General features: G+C 24.9%; 3 protein-coding genes across 3 annotated transcripts; 2 read left to right on the top strand and 1 right to left on the bottom strand.

The window, feature by feature from the left end:
- Positions 1-7,337: 7,337 nt before the first annotated feature.
- On the top strand, positions 7,338-9,154 carry LOC132925044 (zinc finger MYM-type protein 1-like). Its single transcript, XM_060989475.1, has 2 exons — positions 7,338-9,041; positions 9,131-9,154. The coding sequence occupies exons 1-2, from the start codon at positions 7,464-7,466 to the stop codon at positions 9,152-9,154; spliced, it is 1,602 nt and encodes a 533-aa protein (XP_060845458.1). The 5' UTR covers positions 7,338-7,463.
- LOC132926405 (uncharacterized) lies at positions 9,129-9,719 on the top strand. Its single transcript, XM_060990754.1, has one exon. It carries the CDS (start codon positions 9,225-9,227, stop codon positions 9,717-9,719), a length of 495 nt encoding a protein of 164 aa, XP_060846737.1. The 5' UTR covers positions 9,129-9,224.
- Positions 9,720-14,191: 4,472 nt separating this feature from the next.
- LOC132926404 (uncharacterized) lies at positions 14,192-18,256 on the bottom strand. The gene is made up of 5 exons (XM_060990752.1): positions 18,073-18,256; positions 17,449-17,547; positions 17,231-17,355; positions 15,256-15,451; positions 14,192-14,338 (listed from the first exon to the last, which is right to left on the bottom strand). Exons 1-5 carry the CDS (start codon positions 18,125-18,127, stop codon positions 14,232-14,234), a joined length of 582 nt encoding a protein of 193 aa, XP_060846735.1. The 5' UTR covers positions 18,128-18,256; the 3' UTR covers positions 14,192-14,231.
- Positions 18,257-21,914: the final 3,658 nt, after the last annotated feature.

Genomic DNA, 21,914 nt, shown 5'->3' with positions numbered 1-21,914 from the left:
TATATAATATTAAAAATTCATTAAATTATTTTTGTTGCATAGATGTTCTTGGCCATGTTTTTATTTTCCTGCTATGCAGGAAAACTTCTTTTGCACGTTGCTGCAATTAATAATAAGTAATGTTAATGCATGTTGGGTCATTTAATAAAAATTAGAAAATAGTTGAGGTGAAATATTAAAAGAATATTTTAATAGGTATCTTCAATATCGCCTCTTTCAGGTTCAACTAGTTAGTGACGGTACTAGGGGGAGGGAGGAGCCGGAGATTGATTCCCGGCCGTAAAATTTTAGTGGATGTAATTTTTTTGTGGTTCTTTATTTAATTTTTGATGTTAGAAGTTAAAAAACTATTTTTATTTTACATAATTTATTTAAGATTTGGCGATGACCACGTTTATATGAATTAAAAATAAAACCATACGTAAAATAATTTAATGGTTATTCTATAGTTAAATATTATTATAGAGCGCGTAGCTGCGCGGTCGGCGTACGTCGACGATCGACAGACGACAGTGCATATATTACATAGAGACAGACTAATAAGTAATAATGAAAATTAAAAAGAACATATATTATGAATAATAATACTATACCACTATGTCATTTTGGTCATCGATCTAGACATCGTTCTAGTAATCTAGGTAAGATTATGATTGGATTCGTTAAGTATATGTATACCGACATACCGTATATACTAATATACTATAATAATAATTAAGATTCTGATTGTAACTAGGCATCATGTATTGATGCTCGGTGGCGTAAATACTGGGTAGGAAAGGCCGCGGGCAACCGCCACGGGCCCAGTGGGCCCACAACTGACGAGGGGCTCTAGTCTAAACAATAATACTCTATATTTTATATTAAATTCCAAATTTCACAATAGAATAAAAAATATAAAAATAATATTATTATGATATACATTTTTTTAGTGTGTATACTTTACCTCTATCGTGCATTTTTAAATATCACATTTCTATATAAACATTTTTTTTTTCGATAAAAAGGTTCTTTCATTTAATTAAATAAGTTTGCTATTACTAATTTTAATAGTTAGCAAATGGTTGTGTAAAAATCAGAATAACTTTTAATTAGCTTAATCAAGCACGTATCCAGGATCAATTTTCTGGAGGGGGGGGTAAAATATTTTTAATAAATGAACTAAAAAGTGTGTAGTTATTATTTATTTTATATTATAAATATATACCATAGATAATACATATATATATATGTATTATCTATGATATATACCTATACTTTAAACATTTCGAGGGAAGTTTGAACCCCTAACCCCCCTCATATATGTGGGAGTACGGGACTGAGTTTAATTATTGTAACATAAGTAGGTAATACGATTCTATGAGTATAAGAACTAACTTGATATTTTTAACTTTGTTAGTTACCTATATAACTTATTATGTGTTTAAAAGTCAATAAGTATGTAGTATTTTTGTAATTTGAATTCCAATTATTAAAAAATAATTGTAGTTTTGGTCTATGTTTGGGCGTAATTTTAATATTTTCCCCGGGCATAAAAAATCTAAGTTAGTATAAGTTCCCCCTCTGAAACTAGATAATTCTTAGCAACTATCATTTCTGACCTTAAACGTTGTTAGCAATTATTTAAGCCCGGTAAATCCTATAAAGTAAATATTTCATTTGTAATTTTATAATATAAATTTCATACTTACCTACGAAATATTTATAAAATAATCAGGTATGATATCGTAAAAAATAAATTGGTAAATATATAGTATATAGATATACGTTCATAATAATTCTAAGTATAAGAATATTAAATAAAAATAAAAAATGCTGTAACTTGTACAAAAGTATAATACTGTTTGTTTAATATTTTTAGGAGGTTTTATCCTAAAATTATTTATTTAGGGGAGAGGCTTCAGGCTAAGACCCTCCCTGATCTCCACTTATATGATGGTTTCACCATAATTAGATATTTATCATTTGTATCTTTTACTAAAATCAAAGTACCGATGTAAATAAAAGGGTTTTATACTAGAAAATTTTATATAAAATTATAAATTATTATTATTGTTATTTTTTTATTTTATTTTCTATATCTATATAGCTGTTTATAAAAATGGCCAATTTATGAAATAAAAAAAATTATACGCTTCTTGTATAATTAGTAATAACTAATAAGATTAATCGAATTATCGAAATATTCGATCAGCCTTAGGTATTGGCTGTATCTATTTGCTATATTATCAGGGGTGTTCCCATAGGGTATACTACATATACGCCGTATACTCTCAAGATTTTTTTTCAATATTATGGGTAACTGCGTATACCCATAAATCCATAATACATGCGTATTTGATGATATAGTATACTCTCAAAAAAATTCATGGGAACACCACTGTATATTATATGTAAATGACATATTGGTATCATAATTATACACGCGTCGTGCATAAGTAGCGCAGGGAGTCTGGGAATCATCATCAACTAAGGTTGTCCTTATAGTTCATACTGTCCTATACTGGCTATACTGTAATAGGCGTCTTGATTAAGGTCATTTAGGAACCTCGGGAAGTGTTCTCGGAACTTATACATGTAAATTACATTATAATAAGCAGGGCTAGGATTTGTATGTAATACAAAATTGTAAAATATGCATTTCATTTACTAAAATATGTAAAAATATACATTTAAATTGTTATAAGATAAACATAAAAATATAGTTACAAAAAAAAAATATTAATTAATTGAAATACATCAGTGATTAGCTGTTTGTCTTAAAATAAAATAATTTAAAAATAAAATTTATAATTCACATTCAATAGTGGAAATACGTGTGTTATATTATGCTACTACCACATATTTTTTTAAACTTTCGAATATAAATGATCGGGGATTGGATCGTAATTCGTAGTATTGATTTATATTGACTAAAGCTTTTATCGTATAGTGACGTATACCTATTGTACCATAGGATTGTATATTTATAAAAATAAAATTTATGTTTGACAAAAAAACCAAGTTTTATACTTTAATCAGTAGGGCTAGAATTAAATATGAAATATTAATATTAAATTATAAATATTAATCATGAATATGTAATACAACATACATTTTTCGCATTCTTATAATCGAAATATGAAATAATATTCATTTTATTCAATACATGTAATAATGTGCATTTTATATCCAAAATATGCAAAAACATGCAAAATAAAATCATCACCATTTATTTCGTCGTGAGGTGATTCGTGGGCATTACCGACAAAATTAATAATCAGAAATTGCAAAAAACATGCTGTTGTATATAGCATATATATAAATCTTAGCCTTGATAATAAGTATTACATTTTTTAAATGTTCTATTTTAATTCGCATTCCATCGAATTTATTTTACTTAAGAGCCAATAGAAATAATTGATTCATACTGCAGTAAATAATATCTACATCATAATTAAATCTTATGATATATACAGGGCCTAAGGGCCTAATTAAGGAGTTGGTCGCCAGTAGGCTAGGATTGATTTGGCACCCTAGTATAATTAAAAAAATATTTTGTGGCGCCCCCAATTTAACATTGGCCGATTGGCGCCCTAGGCTGTAGCCTACTCAGCCTATTGGTTAATCAGGCCCTGGATATATATTATGTAAAAACACTCATGAATATAGTAAAAATTTTACATAGTCGCATTGGCACATTATATCGTAGAGTTGCTATAGTAGACTAGTAGAGTACTCAGCATCTTTAATTTTATTAATGCTAATAGTCTAAAATCCTGAATCGCGTGATTATCTTACTTAGAAATTAAAAATCTTAGACATGTAATTAATGGGTAAAGATAGATTATTTGACTAATTAATTATTATTTTCATCAATTATTATTTACTTTGAGTTATGCTGTACAATAACCATGACATTGTAATTCAATAGCTAGTATAATTATGATTACTTATAAATTATTAAGTAATACAAGTAATTTCTTTTGCATAAAATATTACTTATATTATAAGTCTTATAAGTTATAATTCATTTAAATTAATAGTTTATTTTATTAATAAAGATATTATCGAATGTAACGGATCTACTCACTACTCGTATTATGTCCTCTAAAATTTATTTGGTGTTAAAGCCTCCTCAATGGTGCCCGCAGGGGGGTGCCGGGGGCATGCCCCCCGCTATTTCAGTGAATATGAAATATCAATTATTTTATTACCTACTTGCATGGCTTAAGTATTTATAATTTTGACTTTACCTCCCTCCAGTTAATATTCTGCGGGCACCCTTAAACCTCCTTAATATTTTTGGGTGATTTGTGCCTGTGCATATTTGTCTGCAATATCGAAGAAACTTCTCAGGGTAGATAGTATAAGTACATGACATCTGTTACACGGAATGATGAAAGTAATATTATTGTTCGACTTACATTCAGATGAAGACAGCTCAATCATAGCCCACAATATAACCATACGAGCGTGACATTTCAATTTTTCAGTTGTTGGTGTCAAAATATTTACAGACCGTTTTTAAATCAATTCCAGGCCTTTATATATTTATATACTTTCTACAATAGGTTAAATTAAAACATATATCTATATTATAGGCACTATACTGCACTAGCTCAAAGACAATGAGATTTTTAATATAAGCAACGCTCAACTATGAATGGAATTTTGACTTTTCTGTTTAATTTCTTAATTGGAAATTATTAATTTTCATGATTTTTTATTAAAACAATTTAATTATTAGGATTTTTAAATCACGTTCTATGATTAAAATTTGTATAAACGACACAATTGTGCCATATAAAAATTATTTTTTTATTATTATTAAATTTGTTCTTAATAATATTTATTATTATATATATTAGGTACTTACCTATAATATATAGGATATAGCTATATTGCTATACATTTTCTCTTGACACTTATAGGTTGTTGGTTAATATTAATTGTCGGACCACAGTAAAAAAAATATGAAATCAGAAATACTGACTCAATATTAGATTTAAAATATATGTTGATGGTTTTACGAAAATTAGGTGCGAATGTACACTCTATTCCATCCTACATACATATACAGCTGTAAACAAATTATGCACTTGAAGCCATAAGTAATTATTTGCAAGCGTAGATAATTAAACATTAATCTTATTTTCAAGTTCCCAACGTCAACATTAATTTTTTACTTCTGTGTAGGTACTCTAAATACTCTAAATATAAACTAATATAGGTACATTGATAATTATATTATAACTAAATGTAAAAGACAACTAAATAATGTAGTAAAATAACTAAATAATATGGTTATAACTTTTGGAGCTAGGTAAATTGAGTCCAAAATACCGTTTTTATAGTAAACTGATTCCCTGGTTATAATAGGTTTAGTTTCCAAAACACCACATTTTCCTTCTCACTTTTACTGGCTTAGGACTATCTGTTATGTTAACAACTGGCATGGTTAAAAAATGTGCTTTTTTTGTTTTTAATACATATATCTGATATAATTCACTACGTTGTATACACAAATCACAATTCAGTGCCGTAAAAACCGGGTGTGCAGAGTGTGCATTGCACACGGGCCACGGGCCTCATACTTAATTAAGGGGCCCCAAAAATTCAAAAATCTAATGACATAAAATAATATCAAATATTTATTATTTATTTGGAAACTAAACCAATGTTATTTACTTATACTATACACTGTGGCCCTTATTGAAATTAAGAAGTAAAATTATAGCTATTTTAGTCTGACTTTTCGTTAGTATGACGTTATTATTGTTGTTATTATTATTATCATATCTATTAATAGTTTTGGTATTGTAACGTATTGGCTGCTTATCGGCTGGAATTTCTAATACTGCCGTTTTCCCTTCCCTCCCAGTCTTACCAAAACGCATTCAAACTATTTGTATACAGCAGACTGCTTGCTTTTGATCTATTTTGAATGCGCATCGGTGTTAATGTACACTTTTGAATTAAGTTCTAAGTACAGTCTAGTAAAGCGTGTACCGTGTATACTGTATTTACATTTTATTTATAAGTTCCTTCAATTATGTCAAAAAGAACATTTTTGAGTGGTTGTGAAAAACGAAAAATAAAATGTAAACGTCAGGAAGCAATAAAAAATTGTCAAGTTCCTTACTTTGTTGGGCTAAAGGTAAGTTATTTTATAATCATATTTTTGTAGTTTACAATATTAAATGGCTAAGTTATTACCTAAGTTATTAGGTACTAATCAAGAGTTTTAACCACTAACCAATTAAACATGAGTAGTTGACTAAATAATTATATAAAAAAATTCAAAAATGTATACCTACCTATTTTATTTGTACAGTTTTATTCTGTGTTTTAACAATTTTGGGGATTTGTATACAATTATATTTCACAGATTAACAGTAATTTCAAGTATGTTTTACTAGCTACTTTTACTTGTGTTCACCTGTGAAAAAATTCTTACTATACCTATTTATTTTTAATTTTTAATATTCATCAGCTAGTTCAGCCAGTTCATGATGATGGACATACCATCAAAATATAAAATTGATTACTGATTCTTTTTCAAAATTGTAACTAAATTACTCTTAAGTTACTTTTTATGAAGGGGAGTCAAATTATACTACTTTTGACAACTTAATTACAAATTACAATAGCAATTCCTTTTTTTAAAGTAACATTGATTATGTCAAATAAGCAATAAGTGTAGCTATAACTATAAGAAAAATATCACAGTAAAGAATGTTTGATTTATAAATAAAAATGCTAAATACTTATATGATATTATGTTATACATTTTTAATACCTATACCTATACAATACATATATATTGATATATACATTATATATCAATAATTTTTGATAATATTAAAAGAAAAAAAAGTAACCAGTAGTTTTGTAATATTAATACCAACAAGTTATTTAAATACATACAAATTACTAGCAGTAATTTTGTTACAGTAACTTGTAACTTATGTTTAGTTACCTACTTCCCAACACTGCTCCGCACTCACATATTATAAAATTAATATTAATAACCATGTCTCAAAATTAAATGTAATCAATCATATTTATTAAATTTTTTCTATATACTTATTACTTATAATTTATATATTAATAAAATAACTTTTTAGGCCCTCTTGGATTACAAGACTTGAATTCAAGTGTTACAAAAACCGACAATATAGACACAGTCTCGGATATGACAATTTCAAGTATGTTTACTACTTTTACTATGTTTACCTCTGTTTTTAAAATCATTACTATTTTTATTTTTAATTTTAGATATTCATGAACTAGTTCAGGATGATGCCGATGGACAAACATTAACATCAAAATATAATATTGAAACTGAACAAAACAAGGATACAGGTATTTTTTTGAGTAATATTTTATGTTGACTGATCTGTTTTCTATTTGAACCTTTTTCTATCTATCTTATAAATTATAATCTAATATATTATCTGTTAGAAAATAATGTTTGCGGTATGGGCTATGAACTAGACTTAAAATCAGATTACCCAACCGACCGTGGAAAATTTGATGAAGCAGTAACAGATACATTGAAAAGAAGCATACTGAAATTTGGCTCATGTAGGCCTAGCATAGAATTTCCCAGGACTGAAAACAGATGTTTTTCTTTACATTATTACTATATGGTAACAAAAGGTGGTTTAAAAATTCCACGTGATTGGCTATGTTATTCAGTGTTGTTAGATGTGGCATATTGTGAAACGTGTTGGCTATTCGCTGATCGAATGAGTGGGAAATTCAATAAAGAATGGATAGAAGGTGTGAGTGATTGGCAACATTTATCCCAAAGTATACAACGGCACGAAGCATCCATACAACACTTGTATGCATCTAAAGTTAGATCTTTATGGATTAAAAACCAAACTATAGATATAAATATAGAAAATCAGTACTCTCAAGAGGCTATGTTATGGAGAAATGTATTAAAACGTATAATAAAAATCATTTTATGTTTGACTGCCGGTAATTCAGGATTGCGTGGTAATGAAGGTAGTTTGAAGATAAAAAATCCTAATGAAGGTAATTTTTTACGAACTGTTAAATTACTTGCAGAGTTTGATCCCGTCTTAAATAATATAATGAATGACGAAAAACAAAAAATTAAGTATCTCAGTCCATTGATCCAGAACGAAATAATAGATATTTTATCTTCTGATCTTTGTCGTATAATTTGTGATGACATTAGATCAAGTTGTTTTTTCTCAGTTATCATAGACTCAACACAAGATATAACTAAAGAAGATCAAGTTAGTCTTATCATTCGTTACACTGTTGTTGATTATGAAAAAAAGCATATAGAAATTAGAGAATCATTTTTAGGGTTTTTTTTATTAAAAAAACACGGTGCCTCTGATTATGCTGAACTTTTGCAACATACTTTATCCTCATATCGATTAAATATAGAAAAATGTAGAGGTCAGGGATATGATGGAGCAGCTGTCATGAGTGGTGCTAACTCAGGTGTTCAAAAAAGAATTCTTGAAATAGTACCAAATGCCACATTTGTACATTGTTGCTCTCATAATTTAAATTTGGTCATAAGCGATGCTGCCAAAAGTACTAGAGAAATATCAACGTTTTTTGAAACTGTTCAAGATGTATACAATTTTTTTAGTTCCAGTGCACCGCGATGGTCTCAACTAGCTCTTGGAGAAGAAGAAAGTTCAAAATTAAGAAAAATAACATTAAAAAAGGTATGCGCTACGCGTTGGGAGGCGCGCCACAATGCATTATTTTCATTGAAACAGCGTTTTGTGGATGTTTTAAAAGCTTTTACAAGAATTCAGTTAACTAGTACTAAAAAAGATGAAATTAATATAGCCACAGCTCTTAAAAAGAAACTTGAATCAGCAGAGTTTGTTTTACTTTTATGTATTTGGGAAAAAATATTGAAGTCTTTGTTTGTTGTTTCCAAAATTCTGCAATCTGTTTCTATAGATTTACAACAAGCATTTGAGCTGTTAAAAAATGCGCATGCAGAAATTTCAAAACTAAGAGATGAGTATGATACATTTGTAGATAACTCTAAAACTGTATGCAAATTTTGGAATATACCATTTATGTTTCTTCACAAACGTCAACGATTTGCAACTAAGTTCCATGATGAGTTTGATAATGATAGAAGGCTGACCGTAACAGAAGATAATTTTAAAGTGACCATATTTAATCCTTTAATAGATACTACTTTACAAAAGCTCAAAGAGAGATTTATTGGCATGCAAGTAATTAATGATAATTTTGGTATATTAATACCAAACACAATGACTACAATATCAGAAGAAAAATTGATAGGATCATCTTATGATTTTATAAATAAATACAGAGATGATGTCAGCTCAGATTTCACACGGCAAATTTTATCATTGAAGAATTTTTTAAAAACTAATTTAAAAAGTGAAAATTTAAAAAAAATGACTATTCAAAATTTAGCAGAATATTTAATTAGTAATGATTTAACAATTATATTTCCTGATATTTTTACAAGTTGTTGTATATTTATGACTATTCCTGTGACATCAGCTTCAGCAGAACGTTCATTTTCCAAACTTAAACTGATTAAAAATTATCTACGGAATACGATATCACAAGATCGACTAAACAATATTGCTGTATTAAATATTGAGAGGCTTAATACATCGCGAATCGATGTAGATACTATTATTGATAAATTTGCTAATGTAAAAGCTAGAAAAAAGAATTTTTTGAAATAGAAATATAGATAACTGTAGAATGTTTTAAAATTCAATATATTTTGTTTATTAATTTCCCTTATCTATTTTATTATTGGTGATGTTATTATGTTAAATTTTTTAACACTTCAAAATTCAAATGTATTATATGGTTTTTGCAAATGTAGATTTACAAAAGAATCATACATAATATAATAATAATAATAATTATTATTATTATAAATTAACTAAGCAATTTTTACCATTCTGGGTGTCACATATATTTTCAGAATGACCCCCAGCTATAAGACATATATTTGGAAAAATTTATAGTTGGGCCTCAAGATTTGGGCTTGCACACAGGCCTCAAGTAGTCTAGTTACGGCACTGTCACAATTAATTAAATATAATAATATATGTATATTATGCATATTGTGATATACAAATTAAAGTCAATTTTTTTTTTTTTTATTAATATTTATTGTTATTATGTACATGATAAAAATTTATTTGATATGTTCTTAACGAATTCAAATCTTAAAATATTTTTATTTTTATATTTCAACATTTCTTGTCTCAAAAATTTTTTTTTTCCATTGTCATTTTTTTCATTTTAATTACCACTTTGCTACGTATTTTTATATATGTATCTATTTGAATATATTTAAGTAAGCAAATCGGTAATCGATAATCTCTAATTGGTGACTAGTCACTATACAGTACTCATTAAATGTAAAAACTTTTTATTTTAAGGTAGGTACATCGTCATTATTTATAAATTATTCTTTCGAAAAATATTATTACTCGGTACTCAATTTACCTATAGCAAGTTAAAGTTTTCCGGACTCAATTTATTTAGCCTCAATATCCACCCAATTATTTGGGATTCAGTTTACCACCCTCGTAAGGCCGTAACTTTTGACTCCATATTACGGATGACCGATACTGCAGAATTTTAATTCGAAATTAAAATGATAAGTACCTACCTATAAAGACACGAAAATATAGTACACTAAACTGGATTTAATTTCAGTATAGTTATATAATTATATTAATATTATTTTCTCCGTCGTGTTAATATAATATATAGCATATAGAAGGAAACTATATTAACATATAAATTATTTTGTTATAACATAAATTATATGGTATATTATTCTGTCATTTTTGATTGCCCCATTTTATTATTTTAATTGTTTAATTAATGGAATCATTTTTTGCTTTAGTGTTTAATATTTTATTCTTATGTTCTTATTATACAACTACAAGATCGTAGTATTAGATATATTCTTTATAATAACCATATTTCCATATCATGTCTTAGAAACTATAAATGTTTCATTGAAATTTATCAGTTATCTTTTATAGGTCATTCTTATCTTAATTAATGTATTCATTTTTTATCTAATATATATTAATATATTTCGCATATAATTATAATAATTATGAATCTACATTTTCCAGATATTTTCAATTACTCAATTAATAATTAACATATTTATTGGTAAATAGAAATCTTTTAAAATGCAAATATTAATATTATAGTTTTATAACGCAGCAATTTACGATAATAAAGTAGGTACTTCGCTACTCCATGTAAGATATAACATAATAGATGCACATAATACAAAGACATTTAGACTTGGTAAAAGTTATAACTTAACTAATATACAAATATACATGTAGTACAATGTACAAATAGTACAATTAGTAATTATGAGAAAAATACGTCTAATGTATAATATATTTACAATGTTAATTAGTAAAAATTTGTAAACTAATAAGCTTAATAATAATATTATTGTGCTTTTTGAAGCGTAATTAAGTCACCATTTAAAATTTAAAATATAACTTTTAAATACTTACCATTCAATAGACAGATAATCAAAAATATTATGAAATTATACTTTTTTTAAGAAATGCTTGTTTATTTTTATATAAGATAGTTGGACATTTTATTTTCTGAATTTAATTGTTTATTACAAACATTAAATTATATGATTCTATTTATTGCAACCTAAATTAAAAATTGGATATAAAAAATACACATTGGCATCATGCTAAAATTGTTTTATAATTTACTATAAAAAAAAAAAAAACTTATAAGAAATTTAACATCAACATTAAATTATCAAAGCTTTGTTACTTTTTAATACAAACCGATTTTCAAAAATGAATACAGCATTAATTACATACATATCACAGTGAGTTTGAATGTTTGATGAATTTCGTAGATATTTAAACTTAAAAAACATAATTTTATGTAATAAAAATTTTTAAAAGAAATGTATTTTTTATATTTCAATTTTTTTAAAAATTATATTAAATATTATTATATTGTATTTTTCTTAAAATTAAATACCAACCGTTTTTAAGGAATTCGATAGATATAGACAATTTCTATGTGTATGAATGTGGGTCATGTAAATGTGTACCAATGTGGGCATGTGGCTATGTGGCTATGTAAGTGATCATTTTTTTAATTTTCATAATTTTTTTAAATTAGTTAATATATTTAATATTTTTTTAAATTGTTCTTTTTAACCTAGGTCTATTTTTCCGGGATTCGTACAAAATGCATAGCCTATAATACCACTAATAAAAATAGCATAATATAAAATGTGATATGTCTATTCTTTTATCATCAAACACTCATTATTTCAAAAAGTATTCATGTTTTTGATAAATATGTATTATGGTAATTTAATTTTTATAGAGCTTACTGAACGTATAGCATGCTAATCATGAAATGTATTAATAACAAACTGTTATTAAATATTATTTATTATGATTTACTAAATAATGTAAAAAAAAATTTAATTTGTTGGTAGGTACTATATGTGAGAAAAACATCTGCAGACTTGGTTTCACCAATTGATTTCAATATTTTTATTTCATAAAAAAAATGAGAGCGCAAGATGAAAAGTAAAAATTTACTACTTTTAATTAAATATTCTATTTTTATTTCGTAAAATGAATTTTGTTGAAAATTGCGAAGTATTTTCATAATATTTTCGTTAATAATTGTAAAAAATAAATTATTTGTGCATTGTGCTATTTGATTATAATGAACAACTCTTTTATAAGTAATTGATGATAGCATTAAATATATTTTTTTATACTTTGAGTACCTATGTCCTATATATTTATTTAGTAAAAACAAAAATATTGTTAAAACGAGCTGTTTTTAGATTTAATTAATGATTCAACTCATGATGAATATTTATTATTTTTACGTGTTTATTTATTGAGAATAATTTTATTTTGCATAATCGTCAATTCTGTAAATGTTTAAGATTATCACAAATTCAAGTAAACAAATTTATTTTAAGTGCAATTGGTATTTATTTTACTCACAACGCTATTAAGAATAAAGTAATCAAAGCATCAACTCTTAACCATTTTAAATTTGTATTGTATTGGTGCTCATAGTTACATAAGATAAGTATGATACATTGATACGTAGTAAATTCACGTCTTCTGTTATAGATATGTTTAAAGAGTAGTAGTTGATGTTGTTGAAACTCGTATGTTTAATGACACTGTAAGTCTGTAAAGTAGACAAACAAAATAAAGCCACAAAATGTTTGAAAAAAAGGAGTGTTTTTTTGTGTAGTTCAGTAGTTGGATATTGGATATATATCAATGAGACTTGAATAAATGTTGATGCGCCTAATGATAATAAAGAAAAATACATCGATAGATACATTCCATAAATGTAACAATGGTTTTTGGACCAGACTATATTATGTATACTATGCAGTTGATGCAAACTGCCTAAAATGTGTTCATGTTATTTTAAGAAATTCAATGTACTTTATAAATTTAAGAGAAGTTGGAGTCTATTTTCAGTCATTTTAGGTGACAGAACGTATCTTTTGAAAGAATAGTTTATTCCTCTATTGCATAACATTTTAATGATGTTAGTATATTACTAAACAACATTTCAAACTCACAGTAATTACTAATTAAATAACTTGATAAGAAATTTAAGTGATAACACAATTTTCAAAACGTTACCACATTTATATACTGTATACAATAACTCGTACTTCGTAGCCTACGAATCGTAGGTTGGAAAGAATGATTCTTTTAAAAATTGTTAAAAGTGGAAAATTGCAAAGTGTATTGATGGAGTAAGTCCTAAGTCCTGCACAAATACTACATAACTATATTACTATATCTATGCTTATAATAATATATTCTTCATATCAGTTCTTAATGTTCATAACAATCATAACTTATTAAATAAAGTAGGTAAACAACTTCTTGTGATAACAATTCTAGACAGAAGTATTTTAGAAATTAATATAAATTGTATGAATTAATAAAATCATTATTATATTTAACATATTGACAAGCTACAATTTTATAAATATTTTAATGATATAGCATATTATATAATACACATTATATTATATTTTGACAACAAAAACATAAAGGAAATGGCTATATAATTCTCAATAATGTAATATTATAAATTATACCATATATATTTACATTATTCATAAGACTTAACAATAAAATATATAAATTTATTATAACAAAACTATGTCATTTTAATCCAATAACACTTTTTTTTTCACAAAAATTACTTAATTTAATCAAATCTTTGCTTAAAAATGTTATTTCTTTCAAATCTTTATCTTCAATTAATTCTTCTGCAAAAATAAATAAATATAAATAAAAAACAACTATTTTGTTTAGGTATTAATAAATATGAATAATTCAATATGTAATTCAATAAATACTCTAATCTCAAAATACTATATTCAATACATTAACTAGGTATAGTAAAATTAATTTAACCAACTTATGTTAATCCTTAAAATCCATTCTTAAATTAGAGTTATACATTTTGCATTGATGTAGAATCATATAAAAATAAACTATGAAATTTAATTTAAACTTAATGAATTTCATAATTATTATTAAAAAAAGAAAATAATAAAAATAATTTAATATCTATGATTATAAATGTTTAATGGAATAATAAATAAATAAATACCATACCAACCAAATGTATAATTAATAACAATCATAAGTTACAATAATGGGTCAGAGCAGTTACTAATTAGAAAAATAACTTGGCATAATAACAAGCCTAATCAATTAAGAAAAGAAGAGAGGTTTAGAATATTTTAAAGTAAACTCTAATTTTTTGGTTATGGTTTTATGTAAGCATCATATAGTTAACTTTATATTTGTTATAAAACTTTCAAAACTTCAGCCTCCCTTAGTTTAAATGTCTAGTTATGCATAAGGGACTTGGTATTCCATAACTATTATTTATCCAATAAATTAAAATTTTAAATTGATTTTTTATGAACTAATTAAAATTAGGTATAGTTAGGTATTTTGTAAAAAATGTATAAGACAAATATATTTAAAATAAGATAAAAGATATTAAGTAATTCATTAAGCATGTTGCATTCAATATTTTCTTATTATGGTTCTTATACTTTTATACTCTAAATATTATCTTAACTCAATTGAATATGTTTACAATACTTTTAAGGTTAAGTAAAAAAAAAGAAAACATTAAAAAATATGTTAAATAAATTGAATTTATACATACTAATTTCTAATATTGAATGAGATGACATAACATTTTCTTTGTCTAGTGCTTGCAATGTTAAACTTTGTGTCCTCATAATTTTTCTTAATAAATCACAAATAGCATGTAATCTATTCAGTATGATAACTTGAGTTTGAACTTTAACGAATAAATCTACAATTTTACACTTTAGTAGTTCAATTGATGATTGCAAATTCTAAAAAATAAAATAAATTACAAATTACTTCCTTTACATTATACGTGTATATTATTTAATAAAATAAAATAAATTTGTTTTTGATGAAATAGTGAAAAAGGTAGAATAAATTAATATTTAATACTATTTGTAAAATTAGGAATGTATTTTCTACTTAAAAAATTAATGGAAAATTTCTTTTTTGTTTACTTAAAAGAAAATGATTGTAGATGTACTAAACAACTAAAAGGAAGGTAAAAGAGTTAAGAGAATTAGAGCACTAAAATCATCAAATTTTCTTTTTGATATGTTTAAAAAATTGTATTTATCTTAAATATCTTTTGATAAAATTATTAATGAAATCCCCAATACTACACTTTAAAAAAACATATTGCCCAGTATTTTTCAACCTGTGTGTCGTTGAAAATCACTGATATAGCCAACTCGTTGGTTATTATGGCATTCAGTATGCAAATCAATTAAGAATGGCTGCTGAACAACTTCTTGCAATATTAGATTATTATCAATTTTTCTACTGATTTCAATTAAAGACAATAGGTGTGTTATTAAATAAAAAGCAAAATCAATTACCAATAAAATAAATTCATTAAATATATCTATATTTTAATAATTAATTTAGACTTCATAAAAAAACTTCAAAAAGTGTTCAATTAATAAAATAAAAAAACCTAACCTAACCTAAAATAAAAAATAACAAAACATTTCTTTTAATAACACACTAATAAATAAAAATAAAATGAAATATACAGATTAGAGTATTAAATTTAGATTATTTTAGATAAACATTCTTAAATTAATTGACCTTGATAAAAAAAAACATTAAACTTCAATTTTAAGCTAGTTAATTTATACAGATGATTTGTAAACAGAATTTGGAAAGGAAATCATTATATTTAAATTTTTTTTCTAAAAAAAAATCTTTTTTATAGGTTGTACTCATGCTTAATACATGAATATGAAGCTAGACAGCCATGATTTTGACCATCACATTTTGGAAAAAAAAAATATAAAATCAATGATCATAAATAATGTATAAAAAAATGGGTACTTGTTTGTTAGTGCATAAAATGTATTGCCCCACCATATAGTGTACAGTTATTGTTCCTACAATTATCGTATTTAGTTTGTGATGGATGACCTATAATCAAAATTATATAAGACCAGGCTCAATAATATTGTCAAATTGTTGGAAAGCTTAAAATAATTTATAGCAAGCAGGATTCCAATACAATACTGTTAACCATAGTTATAATTTTGATGATCCGAACACAGGGTTACACACCCAAAACATTGAGAGGTTGTGGGGTTCTGCTAAATGGCAAAATAAAAAGCATTGTGGAACAAAAAAAAAATTTATGGAATCGTATTTAACTGAATTTATGTGGAGAACACGTTTCAGAAAACGAGATACCTACATTTGAAACTATTTTAAAAGATATATCTGAGTTCTGGCCTCCATTCTAATTATGATAAAATAAATATTACATCTATACTTACTTATAAATTATACATTTATACATATTTTTTTTTAATTTATAGGTATAATACATTTATTTTTTAACTTTTTATTATTAATAATAAATAAAATTTATTTATTTATGGCGGGATAACAAACAAGTACCAAAAAATGATTTTTACATATGTGATTTTTATATATTGCACGTGGACCAGAGAAGAAAACAAATAATATATTAATATATTATATAATTTTACCAAACTCTACTATAAAATATATTACAACCTTTATCTTTTTAAATTAAAAAATAATTATATATTTACCTGGATTTGTGATGATATTTCATTTATAATGGCTTCTAAGTTTTCAGTCCAAGTCACTTGATTAAATAATTCTTCATGGTTATCATAAGTTTGATCACATATAAGTTGGTCAACATATTCTAAACCTAAAATGTAATTTATTAAGTTAATTTTACAATTAATTACCCAATAATAAGATTTTGAAAAAGAATATTCTAGACTAGCTAATATTTATTTACCTTTATTTAATTTTTTCAACTGCTCTTCCGCAGTAAGCTGTACAACATCATTCTTACATTTATTTTCAGTATTAATTGTCACAAATTGGGAAAGATAATCTAAAGAATAAGTTATGCATTATTTAAATGGTAATATTAATTAATAATTATAGATATAATATTAGAAATCTGATTATGAACTCTTAAAAAAATAAAAAACAATAGTGTAAATATCAAACTCTGAAAACTTGTCATCAGCAAGTGATTGCATATTTACAATTGTAAGAAAAATTATAATTATATGAATTTGTAATAATTTCGATAATTCCTCAAAAAGTTGTATACATATTGTTGTATAATGAGTGTATTCAACTATAATTTTTAAAACCAATCAATTTCTACACATTTCTAAAAATATAAAAAATATACTAAAAACAAATATAATATATAACAAATTTCAAAGAAAGCAATTTAATTTTTTTCTGGTTCTATTGAATATTGACTTAGTGTGATTATATAGAACATCTAGATACAAAAAAATAAAATGTTGAATTAATTAGATATAATTGAATAACATTTATTTAACAAATCTTGAATATTTTATAATATTATGGAATTATTAGTTGTGACACTTTCTTCACTCACCATCTTCTAATATTGTTAGTGTATTGGGTATATCAGAAATATTTGGTAAATCCATTTCATAGACTGTTAAAATGTTAATAGTTAAAATATTTGTATATTATGTTGTAATAGTTGAAAAAAACAAAAACAACAATGTCAGTTAGTTAATTAAGACTTTGGAAGACAACAACCACGACAGCCTACAAGGCATAGATAACAACGGTGACATCAGTTATCATTAAATGATAAATGTTATCAAAGTTATTGCTTATCGCTTGATTGTAAATTCACAAAATTATTCTAAGATACTAGATAGTAAGATCACACTGGTCACAGAAAGTAATTTTTTTAATATTATTTTATAATGTGAAATAAATCAGTTATATAGTAGCTTTATATGTTTATAGTAATTAGGAACATTTTTTAAAAGATTCAATAAAACTAACTTAAATACATTGATGATTTGATTAAGAGAGCATCAAACTATATTATGACGTATCTTATGTACAATGATTCAATCAGTTCATAACTTTAAAAAATCTAATCCTAATTTAGAAAGATGTATTGAATTTTATATATTTGGTATGATGACCCAATGGGCCAGAGTACTTTGAAGCATTGTTTCAAGTTTTAATTGAAAATTTATAAATTCTATGTTTTGTAATTACATTTTTAGTTCTGAATAAAGGTTTTGGAGTGTTAAGTGAAAATTTCAATTTCAATGTATAACTTGATGTGATATTTTTAAGATCTTGATTAAAGAAGTAAAAAACAAAAAATTATTAGAACTGATTATATGATATTATATTTTACTAAAAATTAGGTTTAACAAAACTATCTAAAATTAATAAGTTCAATAAATTACAAAAACCTTGACTTCAAAAAGTTAATAAGATTTTTTAACATTTATTGTTTAAAATTGAAAAAAAATTATTCTGCATCATTGTTTACTATTTTTTTTTTTTTTTTTTTAAATATTGTTAACACTTCTTAAAAGTGAAGATTTGTTGGATCATAGAAGTCATACATTTAATATGAACTTCTAATACCTTCAGTATTTAATTGAAATAGATAATTCAGTATAACATATTAATATAAATCATTCAATTCAGTGTTGGATAAAAAAAATATATGACTACCGTCTACCTGTTACCTAAAGTTTATAAGATTTATATATATGATTTAAATTTCATAAGTAATTTAATATTCATTCTTTGGATTTTATACTACATGACATACCTACAGATTATTATAATGTTGTAATAATATTAAGTACAGTTTATCACTAATTTGTAGGTTTCTTAGGTAAAGTATTTTTCAGCCCTATACCCTAGTTTATTGATTTTTTATTAATACCTAAATTATATTGAATCAAATGTTAAAATGTCTTTTTGTTGGTATATTGTATTGTATTGTTAATACACAATCAATAGTTAATCGGTAAAATGTAATATCTTTTTTATTTACATATAAAAAAATATTTTGCTAATTTTATAAGAACTTTTTGTATTATTTATTTTACCTCAAAATCCAAATTTTATTACGGGATAAATAATTTTGCTACCTAGTTTTTTTAAGCACTAATAAAATCAATTGATTTATTCATTCATTTTAAATTATGGGTATGTTACCTACAGATTTTAATCATCCTTTGCCACTAAATCTAATTAGATATTTTTCAACAATAAATTATAAAAATTATTTTGATAAATATAAATCAATTTCAATATAATACTATTTCACTAGAAAGATTTATATCTATTTAATTTAATAAACATGTTTAAAAAAATTGAAATCATAATAAATAATTACAATATAAAACATGAAGAATTGTTAAAATAAATAGGAAAAAATTGATGTGTGTTACGATAGTTTCATCTAATTATTATTTAGATTATTATCTATGTTTTTTAAAAATATATTCATTTTTAATATACAGAATAAAAAATATTTATATAGGTACCTAGTTTTATATTTTTATACTATTCTTAACATTATTTTTAGTTTTTATAGCTTAGTTTGCATAAACTATTTACCTATTCTTAATAAATGGATTAGAATTTTTATATAATATATACATTTATAATTACACAGGATATTAAAAAAAATTTTAGAATTAGTACATACTGTACAATGTACATGCCAGTTGATTCTTATTTATTCAACAAAAAATATAGAATTTATTCACTATACATTTATACATAATTTAATGTTTAGACATCTAAACTATTTAATATGCTCTATTATGTTTTACAGTGTTTTTCAAATTGTTATATTATTAAAAGTGACCCACTTGGAACCTGCCACGTACTATTATACAACTAACTACTAAGCAATACCCACTGTACCCATCATTTTTTTTACAAAATTATTATTATTTCTCACACAAAACTCAAAGGTTTATTCTTTCCTTGAATATACTTGCCTAACTTTAGTTTTTTATCAATGTTAACTTTTAATTGATATTGGCAGTAGTTAATCTCACAGTAAATAAACTTTAGTGGCACTTACACAAATGAAAACGGTTGATGCCCAATCTATATTTAATGTAATAACTAATGTTTTACATCAGTTATTTAAAAATTGGACATCTGTTATTTCTGCCTGTTTTGATGGTGCAAGCACCATGTCTCAATGTCTGGTAGTATTGGAGGCGTTCAAAGTAAATGTAAAATAGAAAATAAAAATATCCTGTATGTTCACTGCTATGCACATTGCTTAAATTTGGCCCTAGTAGATGCTGTATGTGAAAAGCCAAATTGTACATATGGTTTGAAAAATAGTAGATGTATATTTAATTTTTTTTGGTACCATATAATTCATTTATAGTTTTATTGAAGGAAGTCCTACAAGGCATGCTATTTTAGAAAATATAATTGCATCATCGAGTCATCAATTTAGGACATTGAAATCTTTGTCTACTACTAAGTGGGCTTGTCGGGCAGAAGCCGTAAATAATGTTAAAATTAATTATGGTGCTATTTTAACTGCTATTGAAGATATTTGTTCAAAATATAGTGCTCCAGAAATGAGAGCCAAAGATACTTTGCTTTTGGCTCAAATGAAGTCATTTGAATTTATTTTTGGATTTGTCATGATGCAACCAATTTTACAAATGGTTTTAAAAGTTAGCAAACTATTGCAATGAAATAATTTAGTTGTTAACTGCTATTGATGTACTTAATTCATTGAAATCTTCACTTTGTTCAATGATAAATACCCCTAATGATTTTTAAAATACTTACCAAGAGTGTTTAAAAATGTGTGAAGATTATGAAATACATATCCTAGATGTCAAAAAAAGAAAAGTATCATCAAAAATTGATACACCAAAAAATAATCAAAATCAACATTATTTTGAAAAAAAATCTGATAAAATAAGAGTAACAGTATTTTACACAACTTTAGATAAACTTATAAATGGCATTGAGTCTAGGTTTAACCAAGAATCATTACAAATAATTAGTACAATTGGAAATATAGTGAAATTAAAGACTAGTGAAAGTATTTCATACAAATGTTTAAAAGAAAAGTTTGATATTTGTGAAGATGATTTATGCACAGAAATGATATTATTAAAAAATATGTCGGAAATTCTAGCAAAATCGGTATTTTTTCCAATTTTTATAAAGCCCTACTACAACTATTTATCACTATACCAGTTAAAAGTTGTAGTTGTGAAAGTTGTTTCTCAAAATTGAATATTGTCAAAAGTAAACTTCGATCAACAATGACTCAAACCAGATTGGATTCAAATAATGCTGTTATTTGTTGAACAAGAGAAAACAAACTCAGTGAATATTGATGATGTTATTGAAGAGTTCAAAATTTTAAATGATACGACACGTCGAATGGTTTTATAA

This window comes from Rhopalosiphum padi, chromosome 3, assembly GCF_020882245.1.
Source record: "Rhopalosiphum padi isolate XX-2018 chromosome 3, ASM2088224v1, whole genome shotgun sequence".
NCBI classification, from domain to species: Eukaryota; Metazoa; Arthropoda; class Insecta; order Hemiptera; family Aphididae; genus Rhopalosiphum; species Rhopalosiphum padi.
This window is presented reverse-complemented; position numbering and strand designations above follow the sequence as displayed.

Excerpts from the sequence above, each read along its gene's own strand:
- LOC132925044 (XM_060989475.1), top strand. The coding sequence starts at position 7,464 with ATGGGCTATGAACTAGACTTAAAATCAGATTACCCAACCGACCGTGGA. Across the intron at positions 9,042-9,130 it reads TTGTAGATAACTCTAAAACT|AAGGCTGACCGTAACAGAAG; the intron begins GTATGCAAATTT and ends TGATAATGATAG.
- LOC132926405 (XM_060990754.1), top strand. The coding sequence starts at position 9,225 with ATGCAAGTAATTAATGATAATTTTGGTATATTAATACCAAACACAATG.
- LOC132926404 (XM_060990752.1), bottom strand. The coding sequence starts at position 18,127 with ATGGATTTACCAAATATTTCTGATATACCCAATACACTAACAATATTA. Across the intron at positions 17,356-17,448 it reads GTTGAAAAAATTAAATAAAG|GTTTAGAATATGTTGACCAA; the intron begins GTAAATAAATAT and ends ATTACATTTTAG. Across the intron at positions 15,452-17,230 it reads AAATATCATCACAAATCCAG|AATTTGCAATCATCAATTGA; the intron begins GTAAATATATAA and ends TTTATTTTTTAG.